At 41.4% G+C, this 17,820-nt stretch overlaps 2 protein-coding genes across 3 annotated transcripts in view; one reads left to right on the plus strand and one right to left on the minus strand.

The window, feature by feature from the left end:
• Positions 1 to 9,351, minus strand: part of RPA1 (replication protein A1) — a 62,278-nt gene extending 52,927 nt beyond the window's left edge. Inside the window, exons 1-2 of the mRNA XM_058283084.2 lie at positions 9,118 to 9,351; positions 641 to 691 (exon numbers count right to left, since the gene is read on the minus strand). Of these exons, the coding sequence (XP_058139067.1) occupies positions 641 to 691; positions 9,118 to 9,150 (84 nt within the window). The 5' untranslated portion in view covers positions 9,151 to 9,351. The remainder of the gene's footprint in view (positions 1 to 640; positions 692 to 9,117) is intronic.
• Positions 9,352 to 9,385: 34 nt separating this feature from the next.
• The window catches only part of SMYD4 (SET and MYND domain containing 4), a 54,050-nt gene continuing 45,615 nt past the window's right edge, over positions 9,386 to 17,820 (plus strand). Inside the window, exons 1-2 of one of the 2 annotated variants that reach the window (XM_058283085.2) lie at positions 9,386 to 9,719; positions 10,591 to 10,737. In XM_058283085.2, coding sequence (XP_058139068.1) covers positions 10,604 to 10,737 — 134 coding nt within the window. In that variant the 5' untranslated portion in view covers positions 9,386 to 9,719; positions 10,591 to 10,603. The remainder of the gene's footprint in view (positions 9,720 to 10,590; positions 10,738 to 17,820) is intronic. The other variant, XM_058283086.2, reaches the window with a different exon arrangement.

The raw sequence follows: 17,820 nt of genomic DNA on the forward strand, positions 1-17,820 counted from the left end.
ATAATGATAAAGGGGTACAGAGCTGAGACATTTATCCCAACTTGAAGGTGATCAGAGGCAGCTTTCTGAAGGCAGGAAAATAAAACAGAGCCCTAGGATGACTGCTCTAAGAAGAATGGGGAGAACAAGAGGCCTACCAACTCAGAATCTCTTGCAGTATGATCTCAGAGTTTGCTTTTATTTATTTTTAATTCCCACTAAAGTATGAGAATTCCTTAAGTGAGTGATAGGATTAATGAGGAATTGCAAGCAGAGAAGTTCATTTTATATATATATATCTCTGGAAGACATCTATGAGGCAGATTTAAGCAAGAAAAAACCTAAGGGCAGGAATGCAAGTTGGAAAGTAATTACAATGATGGGTAGCACTACTAAAGCATCTATCAACTGGAAAGAACAGAGACAAAGCCTTAAATCAGAACATGCAAAGGTCTAACTCTGACAAACAAAATATTCTAAAAAAACAAAAAACAAAAAACCTGGCTTCTCTCTCAGGATTACAATTAGGACTGGCCTGTGCTTTGTGACGATGAGGAGAAATTCCTATAAGAGGCAAATCTATATGGTCTTCATCAAAATGTAATATGTAATTATATAAGTTTAAAGAAATATTTGACATAAAACACATGTGGGTACTCACAATGACTTGGAGGATCGGTTTTATGGATGTATCTCCCTGTTGCATTATAGCCTGTAAAAGTAAAAACAATTATTGCAAGATATGTACTCAAATCATGATTGAAAACTGGCATACATCTATTGCTTGGTTGTGGGAATAATCTACAAATAACACTGTTTAAAGAGCCCATTCAGAGCCTATCAATGGAAAATCTAGTTTTTAAGTTTTGTCATGTGGACAAATCATAAAACGATAAAAGTGAGATATACGCTTACTTCTTTTTTTTTTTTTTTTTAAAGATTTATTTATTTATTTAATTTCCCCCCTCCCCTGGTTGTCTGTTCTTGGTGTCCATTTGCTGCGTCTTGTTTCTTTGTCCGCTTCTGTTGTCGTCAGCGGCACGGGAAGTGTGGGCGGCGCCATTCCTGGGCAGGCTGCACTTTCTTTTCACGCTGGGCGGCTCTCCTCACGGGCGCACTCCTTGCGCGTGGGGCTCCCCCACGCGGGGGACACCCTTGCGTGGCACGGCACTCCTTGCGCGCATCAGCACTGCGCATGGCCAGCTCCACACGGGTCAAGGAGGCCCGGGGTTTGAACCGCGGACCTCCCATGTGGTAGACGGACGCCCTAACCACTGGGCCAAAGTCCGTTTCCCTACGCTTACTTCTTAGTAACAGACTTACCTTCTTAGGACAGACTTACCACAATCTAAAATAATGGTATCGCATATTGTACTCATTATTCATAACAACATATTAAATCCCTCGTAGTTGTAGTGTCCATTAATAGGAAACGAGATTTTTTAAAAATTATGATAGGGAAGCAGATGTGGCTAAACTGACAGAGCATCTGCCTACCACATAGGAGGTCCAAGGTTTGAACCCAAGGCCTACTGGTCCATGTGGTGAGCTAGCCCACATGCAATGCTGCCCATGGACAAGGAGTGCCATGCCACGCAAGGGTGTCCCTCGTGTAGGGGAGCCCCACGCGCAAGAAGTACACCCTGCAAGGAGAGCCGCTCTGCATGAAAAGCACAGCCTGCCAAGAGTGGCACCACACATATGGAGAGCTGACACAGCAAGATGATGCAACAAAAATGAGACACAGATTCCCAGTGCCATTGAGAATGCAAGTAGACACAGATGGAAACACACAGTGAATGGACACAAGAGAGCAGGCAACAGAGAAGAGGGACAAGGGGAGAGAAATAAATAAAATAAATCTTAAAAAAAAAAATCATAGTAAATCCTCACAATGCAATACTATACAGCCTTAAAAAGAGAATGCTCTTAAGTCCACGTACAATAGCAACTAAAATAATCAAATAACTAGGAATAAATTTAACCAAGGATGTTAAGGACATATACATGAAAAAGTACAAAACTTTGCTAAAAGAAATCAAAGAAGATCTAAATAAATGGAAGAATATCCCACACTCATGAACTGGAAGACTAAATATTATTAAAATGCTGATTCTACCCAAAAATGATTTACAGAGTCAACACAATCCCAATAAAAATTCTAACAGCCTATTGTGCAGAAATGGAAAACCAATTATCAAATTTATCTGGAAAGGTAAAGAGCCCCAAACAACCAAAGCCATCTTGAAAAAAGAGCAAAGTTAGAAGACACAAGCTTCCGGATTTTAAAGCTTATTACTAGCTACAGTGGTCAAAAAAGCATGGTACTGGCACAAAGATAAATCTATAAACCAATGTAACTGAACTGAGAGTTCAGAAATAGACCCTCACTTCTATAGCCAATTAACTTTTGACCAGGCTGCCAAGTCCACTCAATGGGAAAAACAGTCTCTTCAAACAAATGGTGCTGGGAGAACTGGATATTCATATGCAAAAGAATGAAAGAGGGACCGCTATCTCACACCTTACACAAAAATTACCTCAAAATGGATCAAAGACCTAAATATAAAAGCCAGGACTATAAAACTCCTAGAAGAAAATGGAGAGAAGCATCTTTAGGAGCTTGTGTTACACAACGGTTTTTTAGACTTCACATCCAAAGCACAAGTAACAGAAGAAAAAAACATAAATGGGGCCTCATCAAAATGGAAAGCTTCTGTATATCAAAAGACTTATCATGAAAGTGAAAAGACAACCTACTCAATGGAAGGAAAAAATTGGGAACCCATAAGGGTTCAATATCCAGAATATATAAAGAAATCCTAGAACTCAACAATAAACAGATAACAAACCCAATTCTTAAATAGACATGTCTTCAAAAAGGATCTACAAATGGTTAAAAAGCACATGAAAAGACACTTAACCTCATTAGCTATTAGGGAAATGCAAATCAAAACCACAATGAGGGAAGTGGATGTGGCTCAACCAACTGGGCTCCCATCTACCATATGGCAGGTCGTGGGTTCGCTTCCCAGGGCCTCCTTGTGAAGGCATGGGGGCCCACACCCACGGAGAGCTGACAGCCTGCACCCACGGAGAGCTGGCGCAGCAAGATGGCGCAACAAAAGGAGACAAGCAGACACAGAAGAACGCACAGCGAATGGACACAGAGCAGACAGCAAGCAAGCAGCAAGGGGGGAAATAAATAAATTTTAAATAAATCTTGAAAAAAAAAAAACACAATGAGAGGGGAGCAGATGTGGCTCAAGCAGTTTAGCTTCTATGTGGGAGTTACCAGGTTCGGCTCCTGGTGCCTCCTAAAGAAAAAAAACAAAAACAAAACAAATAACAAGCAAAACACCCTGAGTCACTCAGGGTGACTCAGTGGTTGAGTACTGGCTTCCCACATACGAGGTTCTGGGTTCAATCTCTGGCCCTCAGTTCCTCAAAAAAAAAAAAAAAAAAAAAACACAGAAAACCCAAATGAGATACCATTTCACACCCACTAAAATGGCTACTACAAGTGCTACAAAGGATGTGAAAAAATAGGAACATTCATTTATTGTAAAATAGTGGGAATGTAAAATGGTGTAGCTGCTATGGAAGACAGTTTGGCAGATCCTCCTAAAATTAAGTATAGAATGACCATATGACCCAGCAATCCCAAAAGAATTGAAAGCAGGGACTCAAATACACATTTGCATATTGATCTTCATAGCAGCATTATTCACAATTACCCAAAGAGGGAAGCAACTCAAGTGTCCATCAACCAAAAGAATGGATAAATAAAACGTGGTTTATGCATACAATAGAATATTATCCAGCATTAAAAAAAAAATGAGGGAAACGGACTTGGCCCAATGGATGGGGCATCAACCTACCACATGGGAGGTCCACAGTTCAAACCCCAGGCCTCCATGACCCGTGTGGAACTAGCCCATGTGCAGTGCTGATGCATGCAGGGAGTTCCGTGCCACGCAGGGGTGTCCCCCGCTTAGAGGAGCCCCATGCGCAAGAGGTGCACCCCGTAAGGAGAGAAGCCCAGCGCCAAAGTGCAGCCTGCCCAAGAATGGTGCCGCACACACAGAGGAAAACTGACACAGCAAGATGATGCAACAAAAAGAAACACATATTCCTGGTGCCGCTGATAAAGATAGAAGCAGTCACAGAAGAATGCACAGTGAATGGACACAGAGAACAGACAATGGGGGCGGGGAGGGCAGGGAATAAATTTTTTTTAAAAAGGAATGAAGTTCTGATTCGTATGACAACATAGATGAACCTTGAAAACATCATGTTGAGTGAAATAAGCCAGACACAAAAGGATAAATATTGTATGATCTCACAGATAGGAAATAATTAGAATAAGCAAACTCAGAGTCAGAATCTAGAATAAGGAATCTAGAATAAGGGGTTGGGTTAGGCATAGGGAATGGGGAATTAATGCTAAAATTGTGCAGAATTTCTATTTGGTTTGATTGTAAATGTTTTTGGTAAAGACTGGTGGTAATGGCAGTAAAACATTGTGAATGTAATTAATAGCAATGAATTATATTTGTCAATGTGGTTAAAAGAGGAAATTTTAGGTTGTATATATATTACTAGAACTAAAAGAAAAAACATTGGACTGTACAACACAATGAACCCTACTGTATAGGATGGACTATAGTTAATAGTAAAATTATAAAAATGTTCTTTCATGAATTATAACAAATATACCACACAAATACAAGATCTTAATAGGGTGATATATATAAACTTTGTACTGTATATATCTTATGCATGATATTTCTGTAACCAACAACTTCTATAACAAAAAAGGCATTAATTTTTAAAAATATACAAATGTCAATAAGCATGTGAAAAGATGTTCAACATCATTAGTCATTATGGAAATATAAATTAAAGCCACAGCGAGATACCATCACTCATTTACTAGGATAGGTAAAAAATAAAAAGAATGATAATACTAAGTGTTGGTGAGGCTATGGAGCAACTAGAATGCCCATAACCACTTTGGAAAACAGTATGACAATTTCTTATAAACTTGAATATTCAGTTTTACACAGTCCATCAATTCTACTGCTAGGTTTTTAACCAAGAGGAATGAAAACATAGACAAAAAAAAAAAAAAAAGACTTGGTTTTTTTTTAAGACTTATTTTTTATTTATCCCTCACCCCTTGCCACCTATGCTGTCTGCTGTGTCCATTAGCTGCATATTCTTCTGCATCTGCTTGTCTTTTTTTTTTTTTTAAAGATTTTTTTATTTCTCCCCCCCCCCCCCCCCCCCCCGCCCCAGTTGTCTGCTCTCTGTGTCTGTTCGCTGTGTTTTTCTGTGACTGCTTCTATCTTTATCAGTGGCATCAGGAAATGTGTTTCTCTTTGTTGCGTCATCTTGCTGTGTCAGCTCTCCGTGTGTGCGGCGCCATTCTCGGGCAGGCTGCACTTTTTTTTCACGCTAGGCAGCTCTCCTTACGGGGCACACTCTTGTGCGTGGGGCTCCCCTACACAGAGGACACCCACATGGCACTGCACATGGGCCACCTCCACACGGGTCAAGGAGGCCCGGGGTTTGAACTGCGGACTTCCCGTGTGGTAGGCGGACACCCTATCCATTGGGTCAAGTCTGCTTCCCACTGTCTTCTCTTCTTGTTTTCTCTTTAGGAAGCACCGGGAACCTATCCTGGGACCTCTGATGTGGGAGAGAGGCCCTCAATTGCCTAAGCCATCTCAGCTCCCTGGTTTGTTGTATCTCTCATTGTCTTTCCTATGTCTCTTTTTTTTTGTTGCATCATCTTGTTGTATCAGCTCTCTGTGCAGGCCAGCTTGCCTTCACCAAAACCCCCCATATGGTAGATGAGAGCCCAATTGGTTGAGCCACATCTGCTTCCCCAAAAAAATACATGAATCTTCATAGCATTTTTATTCATAATAGTCCAAAATGAAAACAACCCAAATGTCCAACTATATAACAGGTAAACAGATAAATTGTATCATAGTCATACTATGGAATCCTACTCACCAATAAAAAGTACAAACTACTGAAACATGGATAGATTTCAAAAAAACATTTTGCTTGGGAAAGAAGCCAGAAACAAGAGGATACATATTATTTCATTCCATTAATATGATGTTTCAGAACAGTTAAAACTAACCTCTGAAGATGGAAACCAAACAGTGGTTGTGGGGGGTGGAGGGCTAGAACTGACCAGGAGAGAGCAGGAGGACTGCAGATTGATGGAAATGTTCTGCATCTTTATTGTGGTGGTGATTACTGGGGTGTATACGTTTGTCAAAACGCATCAAATTATACACTTAAAATGTAAAAATTAAACCTCAATAAAGGTACATTTTTAAGTGGTTATTTCTGGGGAATAAAACGGGTTAGGTGGGGAAGAGGTTGGTAATTTCATTAAAAGCCTTTCTGTTCCAACTGAAATGTGTATGCATTTTTTTAAATATTAAAAATGTGTAATCCTTTAAATTAAACACTGAAAGTAAGATTTACTCCCTCCTGGATCACATATCATAACATGTATGCTTAAGATAAAATTGCCTTAAATTCTTCAAATTAACATTGCTGAGAAAAATATAAGACAATAGAGAATAATAGTCAAGGACACGTGTTTGAATCCTTGCCCCATGGACAAATTATTTAACTTCTCTGCATTTTAATTTCTTCATCTGTAACACAGATGTGTTACAGATCATGACAAAAATCTACCTTACAAAGTTACTATAGGTACTGATTATTATACAAAAATATCTGGCACCTTAGAAATGGTAAAAATATTAGCTTCCTTCCCCTTTCTTTCTACAATCCAATTATTTAACATACAATTGGGCAGAACCAGAATAGTTCTATGCGTAATCTTTTATTTTATGCTAATTCTTGCCCCCAAAGCCTCTACTATTTCTGTGCTATTTCTTACCCTTTTGGGTCTGGTCTTTTGAACTAAAATGATACTATCTACTTTGGCTGATGATCAAAGTTGACAAAGCTTCTACACATATACTCTACTACCAAGAAACACACACACAAATGTCCTTTTATATTAATGAATAAAACACAAATACTTCACCGAACACTGGAAATATGTTTCTAAAGATTTGAACAAAGGAAAACTCAATTATTTAAAGAAAAAGAACTTTTTAAAAGTGAAGCATTCCAAATTTGTCTTCAAGGTGCCAAGATAGGAACTGTAATATGAATGAGGACTACAATTTGCAATCACTTCCCAGGTCTCAACACTCATGCATTCCTCATTTATTCAAATATTTACTCAGTTCCACCAACCATTTTTCCCTTTCTTATTGACCAAGGCCCCTTTCTTGCCTAGCCATCTCTGTCCCAAACACCCTTTGTTTTCACTGCTTCATTCATTCATGCAAGGAGCAAAGCTGAAACTTGCCAGCACTGCTCTAGGTACTGGGGAAAGATATTGACCAAAAAACGGAAGTGACTGCCAGCCTGATGGAGTTTACAATCCAGACAGTAACTGATATTAACCAAATAAGCAATAAATAAAAGCAAAATTACATCTGTGGCTGTTAATTATAGGTAAATTTATGAAGCATTTACTATGTATCAGACCCTGGGCTAAGCACTTCAAATGTAAAAACTCATTTAATCCTCCCACTAACCCTATGCAATAGGTATTAGTTATCATTACCATTACCCTCTTAGCGGCAGAAAGAAGTTTAATATCTTGACCAAAGTCACACAGCTAGTAAATGAAAAGGAAGCAGGGTTTCAAAAAAAAGGAATTTAGCCTAGTAAAGGAAGTCAAAGAAGGTTTCCCTAAGGAAGTTAACAAGTGAGCTGATATTTGAGGACTTAGTTAGTGAGAGGGGGCATGAAGAAACACCAAGGCAGCATGTTCAAAGGCCCTGTGGAAGAGAAGAGTGTGCAACATTTTTAAAAAGAAGAAAAAGGCCTTGTGACTGGAGAGAACAAATGGGAACACTCTATGATAGGGCTGCAGAGGCAAGTAGGTACCCAACCAACTCAACTTGTATCCACTATAAGAAATCTGGTCTTTATCCCAAGACTATTGGGAAGCCACTGAAGTGGTTTTTATTTTTTGCAATAGGGGATAGGAGTCAGTAGGAGAGCGGAGGGAGGAGGATATGCTAAGTGGAAGTGAGTAATTCAGACTAGAAATAGAGGTGACAGCGTAGATGGAGGAAAGTAGATGGATTTAAGAGATCTATGTGGAGGGAAAATACGCAGGACTTGGTGAAGGACTGGACACCCAGGATGAGGAAGGAGGTACCAAGAATGATTTCTCAATTTCTAGCTCTAATCTAAAGGGATAATGGTGCCATTTGTGGAAATAGGGAATATCAAGAGGCCCAGTCACAGAAATGGATTTGCTTTTGGCATGCTGAATTTTAGACTGGGATGCCTTTGAGACCTCAGGTTGGCAGACAGGTCACAGGTTTGTCTTTCAAAATAAAGGCAGTTCGTAACAAATTCGTAAGCAACTGATAGATAATAAAGAGCTTTGTGAAAAGACGGCCTAGAGCAGGCGAAGTCAACAGAAATTTACAAAGAGGCGCCTGCAAAAAGGACGGGGGAAAGATCACCCAAGTTGAGTCACAGAAGCCAAAGGATGAAGAGAGTTACCAGAAGGAAGCAATGCCCTACAGACTCAAACTGCTGCTAAGTCAGGCAGGTTGAAAACTGTTAAGTGTCAAGGTGGATTTAGCAACTTAGACGCCACTGGTTAACCTCAGCCAGAGCTTTTCTATAATGATCTGGGGGATGACGGATGGGCGTGGGTTAAAGCGTTAATGGGAGGTGAGAAAACGCAATAGCTGAAAAGGGACAACTTCTCCCGAGTTCAGCTGTGAAATGGGAGGGGCCTGAGATAGCCAGTGGGAGATTGGGGGGAATCAAAAGTTTATTTTGTTTTGCTTTCTTAAGTGAGAAAAAGGTGAGCACGTTTAAAAGACGATGGGGAGGGTCCTCTGGGGAGAGGGTAACGGTTCTTGAGGCACTCCAGCTCCCCGCAATCTGCTCCCCTCGCCCCCAGCTCCCCTCCCCCTACTCCACTCCGCACCCTCTCCAAACTCGGCGCTCGCCAGGGCCCGCGGCCCTCCCGCCCCGCCGCCGGCCCCGGCGTCTCCTCACCGCAATGGCTCCCTCGCTCAGCTGGCCCACCATGGTTCCGCGGGGTTCACTCGGCGCCCGGGCTCCTCCGCAGGTCCGCTCGGCTCCCGGGGTCCCGCGCGCTCCGAGGCGATTGGCCCGACCTGCCGTGCGCGCCCTCCCGCCTCCCGCCGTGCGCGCGGCGCAGGGGCGGGCCTAGGGCAGAGCTGCGACCGCGTTGGCCGGGACCCGGCGGCCGGCCCACGTGACTAGACCGAGGCGCTTCGGGCCCTCGTCGCGCGGGGGCGGAGCCTGGGGGCGGAGCCCCGAGTGGAGGGGCGAGCCGAGGGCTGCGCCGACGCACGTAAGGGCGCGCGGATGGCCCAGTTCCCGGAGCTTTCCCAGCGGGCTCTCGGCCCTAGGCGTGTGGGCGGACTGGTAGTGGACAGTTAAGTCACTCTGCTGCTAAATACAGTCAAAGCAGCGTCTCGTTTCCTCCAGCAGGCCCGACTGAGCGCTGCCGGTGCCAGGCCCAGAGCTTGGCATTGTAGGGGCCTCTGAAGGGAAATAAGACCCGGCTCTTGCCTTCAGAGAAGTGCACAGTCTTTCGCGGGAGTTTCCGCTGTGAGTAGCGCTAACTCGAGGTAGGCATGCTTCCGGACACAGTAGAGACGCAAAGCGTGTTGCAATCACAGGTGGAAGATCAGGGGAAGGCTTCCCAGAGGAGGTGACATTTGAACTGGGTCTTGAAGGAAGTGTAGGAAGTTTGCCAGGTGGACCTCAAATGAGAGTAGGGTGATCCTGGCTTCGGAAAACTTTGGAGATTTGAAATAGCCTGTACACATGTCGGGTACAGAGGAAGAAGGAGTGGGGCTTGAGAATAAGAAAGGAAGCCAAAGGTCAAATAATGAAGGGCTTGTACTGGGCTTCCCTATGTGCTCGGAGGATTATTTATGACTTTAAAGCAGAGGACTGCCCTGTCTCACAGTGTAGAGGATGGGGTGGGGGTGGGAGGACTGCGGTCAAGGAGGCTAATTATGATACTCTGGGAAGAATGTCAAATGAGAAATGGCAGGGGCCTGAACTGAAGGAACGACCAGGAGACTGAAGGAGAAAAACAACTATGTGAGGGATAACAAATGTTTTGTTAACTGAATAATTACTAAGATGAGTGAAAGAAAATGTTGGGGTGACTCCCAGGTCACTTGACTTGAGCAGCTAGGGAAATGATGTTCCAAGAGGACAGGGATGGTAGCTATCTAATTTGATTCGTGGTTGCATAACTATTACCTAGCATGGTGCCTAGAACACAGGCTTTTGATACATATTTTTGAATGAAAGAATGTTGAATGAATTGATGGGAGATAATATAGGTCCTTCCTCAGACTTTAGTTTTAAGGCAATAAAACATCCATATAAACCAAGACCAAAAGAGCTTGTTATGTTGCTTCACACTTATCTAGAATTTGTGCATTTGTAGAAATCTGATTCCTTATTTTCTTATTCATTTTACAGATTGAAAGTAAGCATGGATCTGCCTGTGGATGAGTGGAAATCATACATACTTAGGAAGTGGTCTTTGCTTCCACTCTCTGTTCAGGTCACAATTTCAACAGCAGAGACTTTGAGCGATATATTTCTTCAGTCCTCTTCACTTCTTCAGTAAGTGACTGGAAGTTTTAATCATGGAAATTTTGATCTGGAAAAATTTCTCATTTGTCATTTGCTCTGAACTAATATCTCTTTTTGATGGGTTAATTTAAAAATTTTATGCTGTAGGGACATTCAGCAGTTCTTGCTATTTTTACCATTTTTTCTAACTCAATCATAGAACAAGGAGTGATAGCTCTTTAGCTTTCTTGGTGTCAATGTTATGTTTCAATAATTCAGTACCTTGCTATAGTCATTACAGTCTGAACTGTGCCATCTCCCAAAGGATACAGTGGAGATTTACTAATTGTACATGAAAATTCACAAGTACTCAAATTTACAAAGAACCTTAGAGATCATATTGTCTAACCCTAGTAGTTTTCAAATTCTCTAGACTATAGTCCTCCATAAGAAAAATATTTTATAGTACATCCTACTACACACCAAAACAGTAGTTTATCAAAACTTCATTCATTCCATGAATATTTATTGATCACCTATTTTGTATCTGCTAGATGCTTAGCATATTTAAGTGATCAAAGTAGACAAAGATCCTTATCTTTGTGAACCTTAATTCTAGCAAAGAGGTGTATATATTAAAATGTGATAAATAAGTAAAGCAAATAATATGTTACAAATGATAAGTACTGGGGAAAAAAAGAAAAAATGGAAAAGGTAGGGAAATTGGCAGTGCTGAGAATGAGAGTGCAGGTTGTAGTACAGTTAGTCATATCTTGGTACTCAACTGCTTTGAGACTCATTGAATTTGGTACTTGACACATTTTTTTTTTAAGATTTATTTATTTATTTATTTCTCTCCCCTTCCTCCCCGCCCCTCCCCCCCCAGCTGTCTGCTCTCTGTCCATTCGCTGTGTGTTCTTCTGTGTCCGCTTGTATTCTTGTCAGCGGCACCGGGAATCTTTGTCTCTTTTTTGTTGTGTCATCTTGCTGCGTCAGCTCTCCGGGTGTGCAGCACTACTCCTGGGCAGGCTGCACTTTCTTTTGCACTGGGCGGCTCTCTTTATGGGGTGCACTCCTTGCATGTGGGGCTCCCCTACGCGGGGTATACCCCTGTGTGGCACGGTACTCCTTGCACGCATCAGCACTGCACATGGGCCCGCTTCACATGGGTCAAGGAGGCCCGGGGTTTGCACCGTGGACCTCTCATGTGGTAGGCGGATGCCCTGTCCATTGGGCCAAGTCCGCTTCCCGTTCCCTTTTTAAATAAATAAATAAATAGATAGATAGATAAAGCCTCTGTCTCCCCCTGAGAACTTACACCTTCTTTCTTAAAGGAGTTCTGAAGGATGATGGTCACTCTTTTGTAACTGCTTCCTGCAGGTTAGGGGCAGCAGGCCTTACCTGACAAGGTGTAAAACCCTTCTGCTATTCTATCATTGTTGGAGGAAGATGACTCTGGCACCCTGGGTGAAACTGACTGAAATCCCCGTATGGCTAACAAGATGGAAGAAATAAACTTAATTAGAATTTTAAGGATATAGGGTTTAGGGAAACGGACTTTGGCCCAGTGGTTAGGGCGTCCGTCTACCACATGGGAGGTCCGCGGTTCAAGCCCTGGGCCTCCTTGACCCGTGTGGAGCTGGCCCATGCACAGTGCTGATGCACGCAAGGAGTGCCGTGCCACACAAGGGTGTCCCCCGCGTGAGGGAGCCCCACGCGCAAGGAGTGCACCCGTGAGGAAAGCTGCCCAGCGTGAAAAGAAAGAACAGCCTGCCCAGGAATGGCGCCGCCCACACTTCCCGTGCCGCTGACGACAACAGAAGCGGACAAAGAAACAAGACGCAGCAAATAGACACCAAGAACAGACAACCAGGGGAGGGGGGGGATTTAAATAAATAAATAAAATAAATAAATCTTAAAAAAAAAAAGGATATAGGGTTTCACTGAAAAGATACTGGGCCCCAAAAATAGAAAAGGTCAGCTTCCTAAAGGCTGCATCTTCTCTAAGCTGATGGGCTTTATTTTGCAGGTTTTCATCAGAAACTGGTTTCCGGTCCTAGGTGAGGAAAGGTTACCCATAGACTATCTTGACGGGGTTAAGCTGAAATGGATCCCAGCCACCTTGTTTACTGTTTCCTTCCTAGTGGGAAAATGCTTAGCCCTGGCATGATGGCATGTGGGTTTGCCAGTCCTCCCCAGGATACGTGTGGGACAGGTTTTAGAATAAGGGCTAGGAGGGAGACTTGGATTAAGCATGTTCATTAACTACTAGAAAATGAAGTTTACCAGGACTTTTTAACATGCTCAGTATCCCTATGCATATGATCTAGAAAAGATATCACCATAATCATCAAGCATATATCTAGAATAGGAGATATAGGTACAGTACTTAATACCAGTCAATGCACTAATGAATGCATAAGTTTCTTTTTGAGTTGCAGTTAATAGATCTAATCTCCAGGTTTGCAACACCATACAAGTTGTCTCTAAATGGGAGCAGGCCATAATGCCAGGTATGTTTAAGTTCTACTCACAGCATTCCGGTAATCACTGCTCCACTTAGCATGTCCTTCACACAGCCAGCATGCTGCAGCACTGTTGACCACAGAGAGAAGCTAGGAAGGTTGGCTCCGGTTACATTGGCCTGTTGCATAGCGTCCTTCAGCATCATGGAGCTTTTTTCTTCTATACCTTCACCATGATGACATTAATTAATAAGTGTTTTACTTCAGCAATAAGATGCCCAATGGAATCAAGATTATCTTCCTTCACCACCACTTTAATATGCAGACTGAGGTGGCCTCTGACAGTTTTTCCTATTATGAAGCTATTTTTTGTTATTAAAATCAATTCAGTTTCTGTTTAATAATGACTTACTGGAACTAGCCATTCAAACATTTCAGTTTAAACATACCTTCTACAAACTTCTTATAACTGTCCATAACCACAAAGACACTAGTTGCTTCATCTCGACAAATTCTGCCTTCACAAAACACATTCCCTTACTTAATGCTACCTTCTACAATATCTTCTACAACTTGCCATATGCATTCAAGTTTTGTCCTACATATTTCCATTGCCCCTTGCACCCACCTATGGTAACTGGTACTCTTACTTTCTGTCTCTATTCGTTGGATATTCTCTGATATTTTCTTTGTGGTTACCATGAGACTTAATTGTAGTATCCTAAATCTATAATGATCTTGTTTGGTTTGATACCAACTTAAATTCAATAGCATACATAAACTGTTCCTATACCTCTCCATCCGCCCTCCTTTATGTAGTTCTTGTCACAAATTACATGTTTATAAAGTATGAATCCAAAACCATTGATTAGTCATTATGTTTTATGTATTTTCCTTGTAGGAAGCAAAAAATGGAGTTGAAAATAAAAAATATAATAGTACTGGTATTTATATTTATCCATTTCATTGACTTTACCAGAGATCTTTATTTCTTCATGTGGCTTCCGTCAGTTGTCTAGTGTCCTTTACTTTCAATTTGCAGAATTCCCTTAAACATTTCTTGAAGGCTAGTCAAGTGGTAAGGAAGCCCTTCAGCTTTTGTTTACCTCAGAATGTCTTAATCCCTTCCTCATTTTTGAAAGACAGTTTTGCCAGGTATGGAATTCTTGGATGGCAATTTTTTGCTTTCAGCATTTTAAATATATCTTCCCAGTGCCTTCTTGCCCCAATGGTTGCTAATGAGAAATTAACACTTAATCTTATTGAGGCTTTCTTGTATGTGACACACTGTTTCTTTCTTGCAGCTTTCAGAATTCTTTCTTTATCTTTGGCATTTGAGAATTTGATTATAGCATGGCACAGTGTGACTTTACTTGGATTTAACCTGTTTGAATTCATTGGGCATCTTAGATGTGTATTCATGTCTTTTGTTAAATTTAGGAAGTTTTTAGCTATTATTTCTTTGAATATTCTCTCTGCCCCTTTCTCTCTTCTCCTCTGGGACTCCCACAATAAGTATTTTGGTAGACTTGATGGCATCCTATAAGTTCCTCAGGCTCTGTTCACTTTTTCTTCATTCTTTCCTCTTTCTGCTCTTCCCATTGGATAATGTCAATGGTCCTACCTTGTCCCTTCTTTATATGCTTCATCTTTGGTATGTACATTTGACCCTAGGAATCCCTCCTGCTTTCATAGACACAAATGTCCCTTCTTTCTTCACAGTTCTGGGCACTGTATTGTATGTCTTACCACCTGCTATCCCTTGTCCCAGACAGCCACATGACTGTTTTCCCATAGTCTTCTTTAGGAGCGCTCTGTAAGCCACTTTTTATACTCAAGGAAAGTTCTGGGACAGCAAGTCCTTCAGGCCATAATCAGATAGATTGAGCCAAACACATGTGCTCCTGGTATGTGCACAAAGATTACTCTGCTCCCTCTGGAACCAGCACAGGGAACCATCTGGGAGCATAGGCTGGCTCCATGCCCAGCCAGGGAGGGATGGGACAGGGGCCAGCCAGGGCACCAAGAGATCCTACCTCTTTCAAGTAGCCTTTTTCTTGATTCCGCTCTCAGTCTGTTACTGAAATCCTTTAACTGTATTCTGGTGTTTTGAGAAGGATGTTTCTGCCAGTTCTTCCTGGTTGCTCAAAACTTCTCTAGTGGGTAGAGTGTTGAAACTTTTACTTCACCATCTTAATTGGGACAGGCCATTTTAACCATTTTAAAGCATACAGTTATGTGGGATTAATTATATTTAGGGTGTTATGCTACCATCACTACCATCCAGTACCAAAACTTTTTCATTACCCCAAAAAGAAATTCTGTACTCATTAAGCAATAGCTCCCTATTAGTGCCCAACCCCAACCCCTGGTATCCTCTGATCTACTTTCTGCCTCTGTGAATTTGCTTATTCTACATATTTCATTTAAAAGAATTCATACAATGTTTGTCCTTTTGTTTCTGGCTTATTTCACCTAGCGTAATGTTTTCAAGGTTCATCCATGTTTGTGGCATGTATCAGAACTTTATTCTTTTTATGGCTGAATATCATTTCATTGTATGTTTATACCACATTTTATTTATCCATTCATCTGTTGGTGTACACTTGAGTGTTTCCACTTTTTGTCTATTATATATAATGCTGCTGTGAACATTAGTGTACAAATATGTATTTGATTCCTTGTTTTCAATTCTTGTGAGCATGTACCTAAGAGTGGAATTACCAGGTCATATGGTAATTCTGTCTGATTTCTTTGTAATTTTTTTTTTCTAAGGCGGTACTAGGGGTTGAACCCAGGACCTCATACATACGAAACATGTGCTCAACTACTGAGCTACACCCACTTCCCTGTTTAAGTTCTTGAGAAATGTCCCAACTCTTTTTCACCATATTACTATGTTTTGATTAATTTTTCCTTGCATTTTTGCTTTATGTATTTTAATACTATGCTATTTAGTATGAAAGATCATGACGGTTACATCCTTGGTGTATACTGTGTGTTCCTTCTTTTCATTTAATATTTTTTACTTTAAATGCATAATTTTAATGTCATTTCCTTTAGAATAGATATAAGGTTATCTCAGAGGATAACCTGTCAACATTAGGAATTGTTTTCAAATGCTTTTTGGTGTCATAAGACCTTTTCACTCTTAATTATTGAGGCATCCACGAGATTTTGTTTTTAAGAGCTTTTGTTTATGTGGGTTTTATCTACTGATATTTATCATTTACCTTAGAAATAAATGCAGAAATTTAAAAATATGTATTTATCATCTCATTTAAAAATAAAAAATCCAAGAAGTGGACTTGGCCCAGTGGTTAGGGCGTCCGTCTACCACATGGGAGGTCCATGGTTCAAACCCCGGGCCTCCTTGACTCCCTGTGGAGCTGGCCCACACGCAGTGCTGATGCACGCAAGGAGTGCCGTGCCACACAGGGGTGTCCCCGCATAGGGGAGCCCCACGCGCAAGGAGTGTGCCCCGTAAGGAGAGCTGCCCAGAGCGAAAGAAAGTGCAGCCTGCCCAAAAATGGCACTGCACACACAGAGAGCTGACACAAGATGACGCAACAAAAAAAAGAAACACAGATTCCCATGCCACTGACAATAACAGAAGCGGACAAAGAACACGCAGCAAATAGACACAGAGAACAGACAACTGGGGTGGGGGGGTGAGGGGAGAGAAATAAAGAAATCTTAAAAAAAAATAAGTAAAAAATCCATTATATAGAAACATAATAACGTATTTCCTAGTAACTATTTTACAAAACAAAAGTAAAGTGAGAAGAATGGCATTATTTTACATTTTTGCAAATCTCTTAAATGTTTGGCTTAGCAGAAAATAACTGATGTGTATAGTTGGGCCTGTATTCAATCTCTTGCAGTGTTGGAGTTTTTTTTGGTTAAAGTATATGGAAAAAATCTGGTCTAATACAAATAAGTACTTGGCAAAGGGAAGAGTATTTTAATAGCCATTATTTTTTGATGCTACACCAGAACTGACAAAACTCTGAAAGGTTGATTGGAATGTAGAATTTGAAACCAGATGAATGAAATTTCATACTCTGTTATGTTAAAATCCATTGGTCTATCTTTGATTGGATCATTTACCCATGGTCATTGTTGACCTTTTGAACCCCTGGAAGGGTCTCCCCAGATATCCACAGATCACACTTTGAGAAATGCTGTTGTAGGCTAAACAGAGAGCTATATCTGACCATACACACATGAGTCTCCAAACCCAAGATTTGACAGCAAACCATACCACTGATATTCTTTCTTTCCTGACAGTAAATATGCTTAGCGCCTAATGTGTTCCAGTATGGTGCTAGACCCAGGGTGAGGTATGAAAGAACCTCTGCTGAAACTAAAATTGAGTACGAGAACATTGTAATTGAACTGTCTTTGCCTATAAGAACCTTATAGGCTAACTGGAGGGCTAGAACTAACAAAACTTAATAACTGGATGGCAATTGAATGTTAATCTATGTGGTGCAGACTATACCTGCTAGACTTCAGAAAAGAAAAAGTTCATTATGCATAAGAGCAGTAAAAGAACACTGAAAGGAGGAAGGCTTTGAAAGTAGAATTTAAAGGAATAGACGGGGAAGCGGACTTGGCCCAGTGACTAGGGCTCCTGGGAGGTCTGCGGTTCAAACCCCGGGCCTCC

Source organism: Dasypus novemcinctus, chromosome 21, assembly GCF_030445035.2.
Source record: "Dasypus novemcinctus isolate mDasNov1 chromosome 21, mDasNov1.1.hap2, whole genome shotgun sequence".
Classification (NCBI taxonomy): Eukaryota; Metazoa; Chordata; class Mammalia; order Cingulata; family Dasypodidae; genus Dasypus; species Dasypus novemcinctus.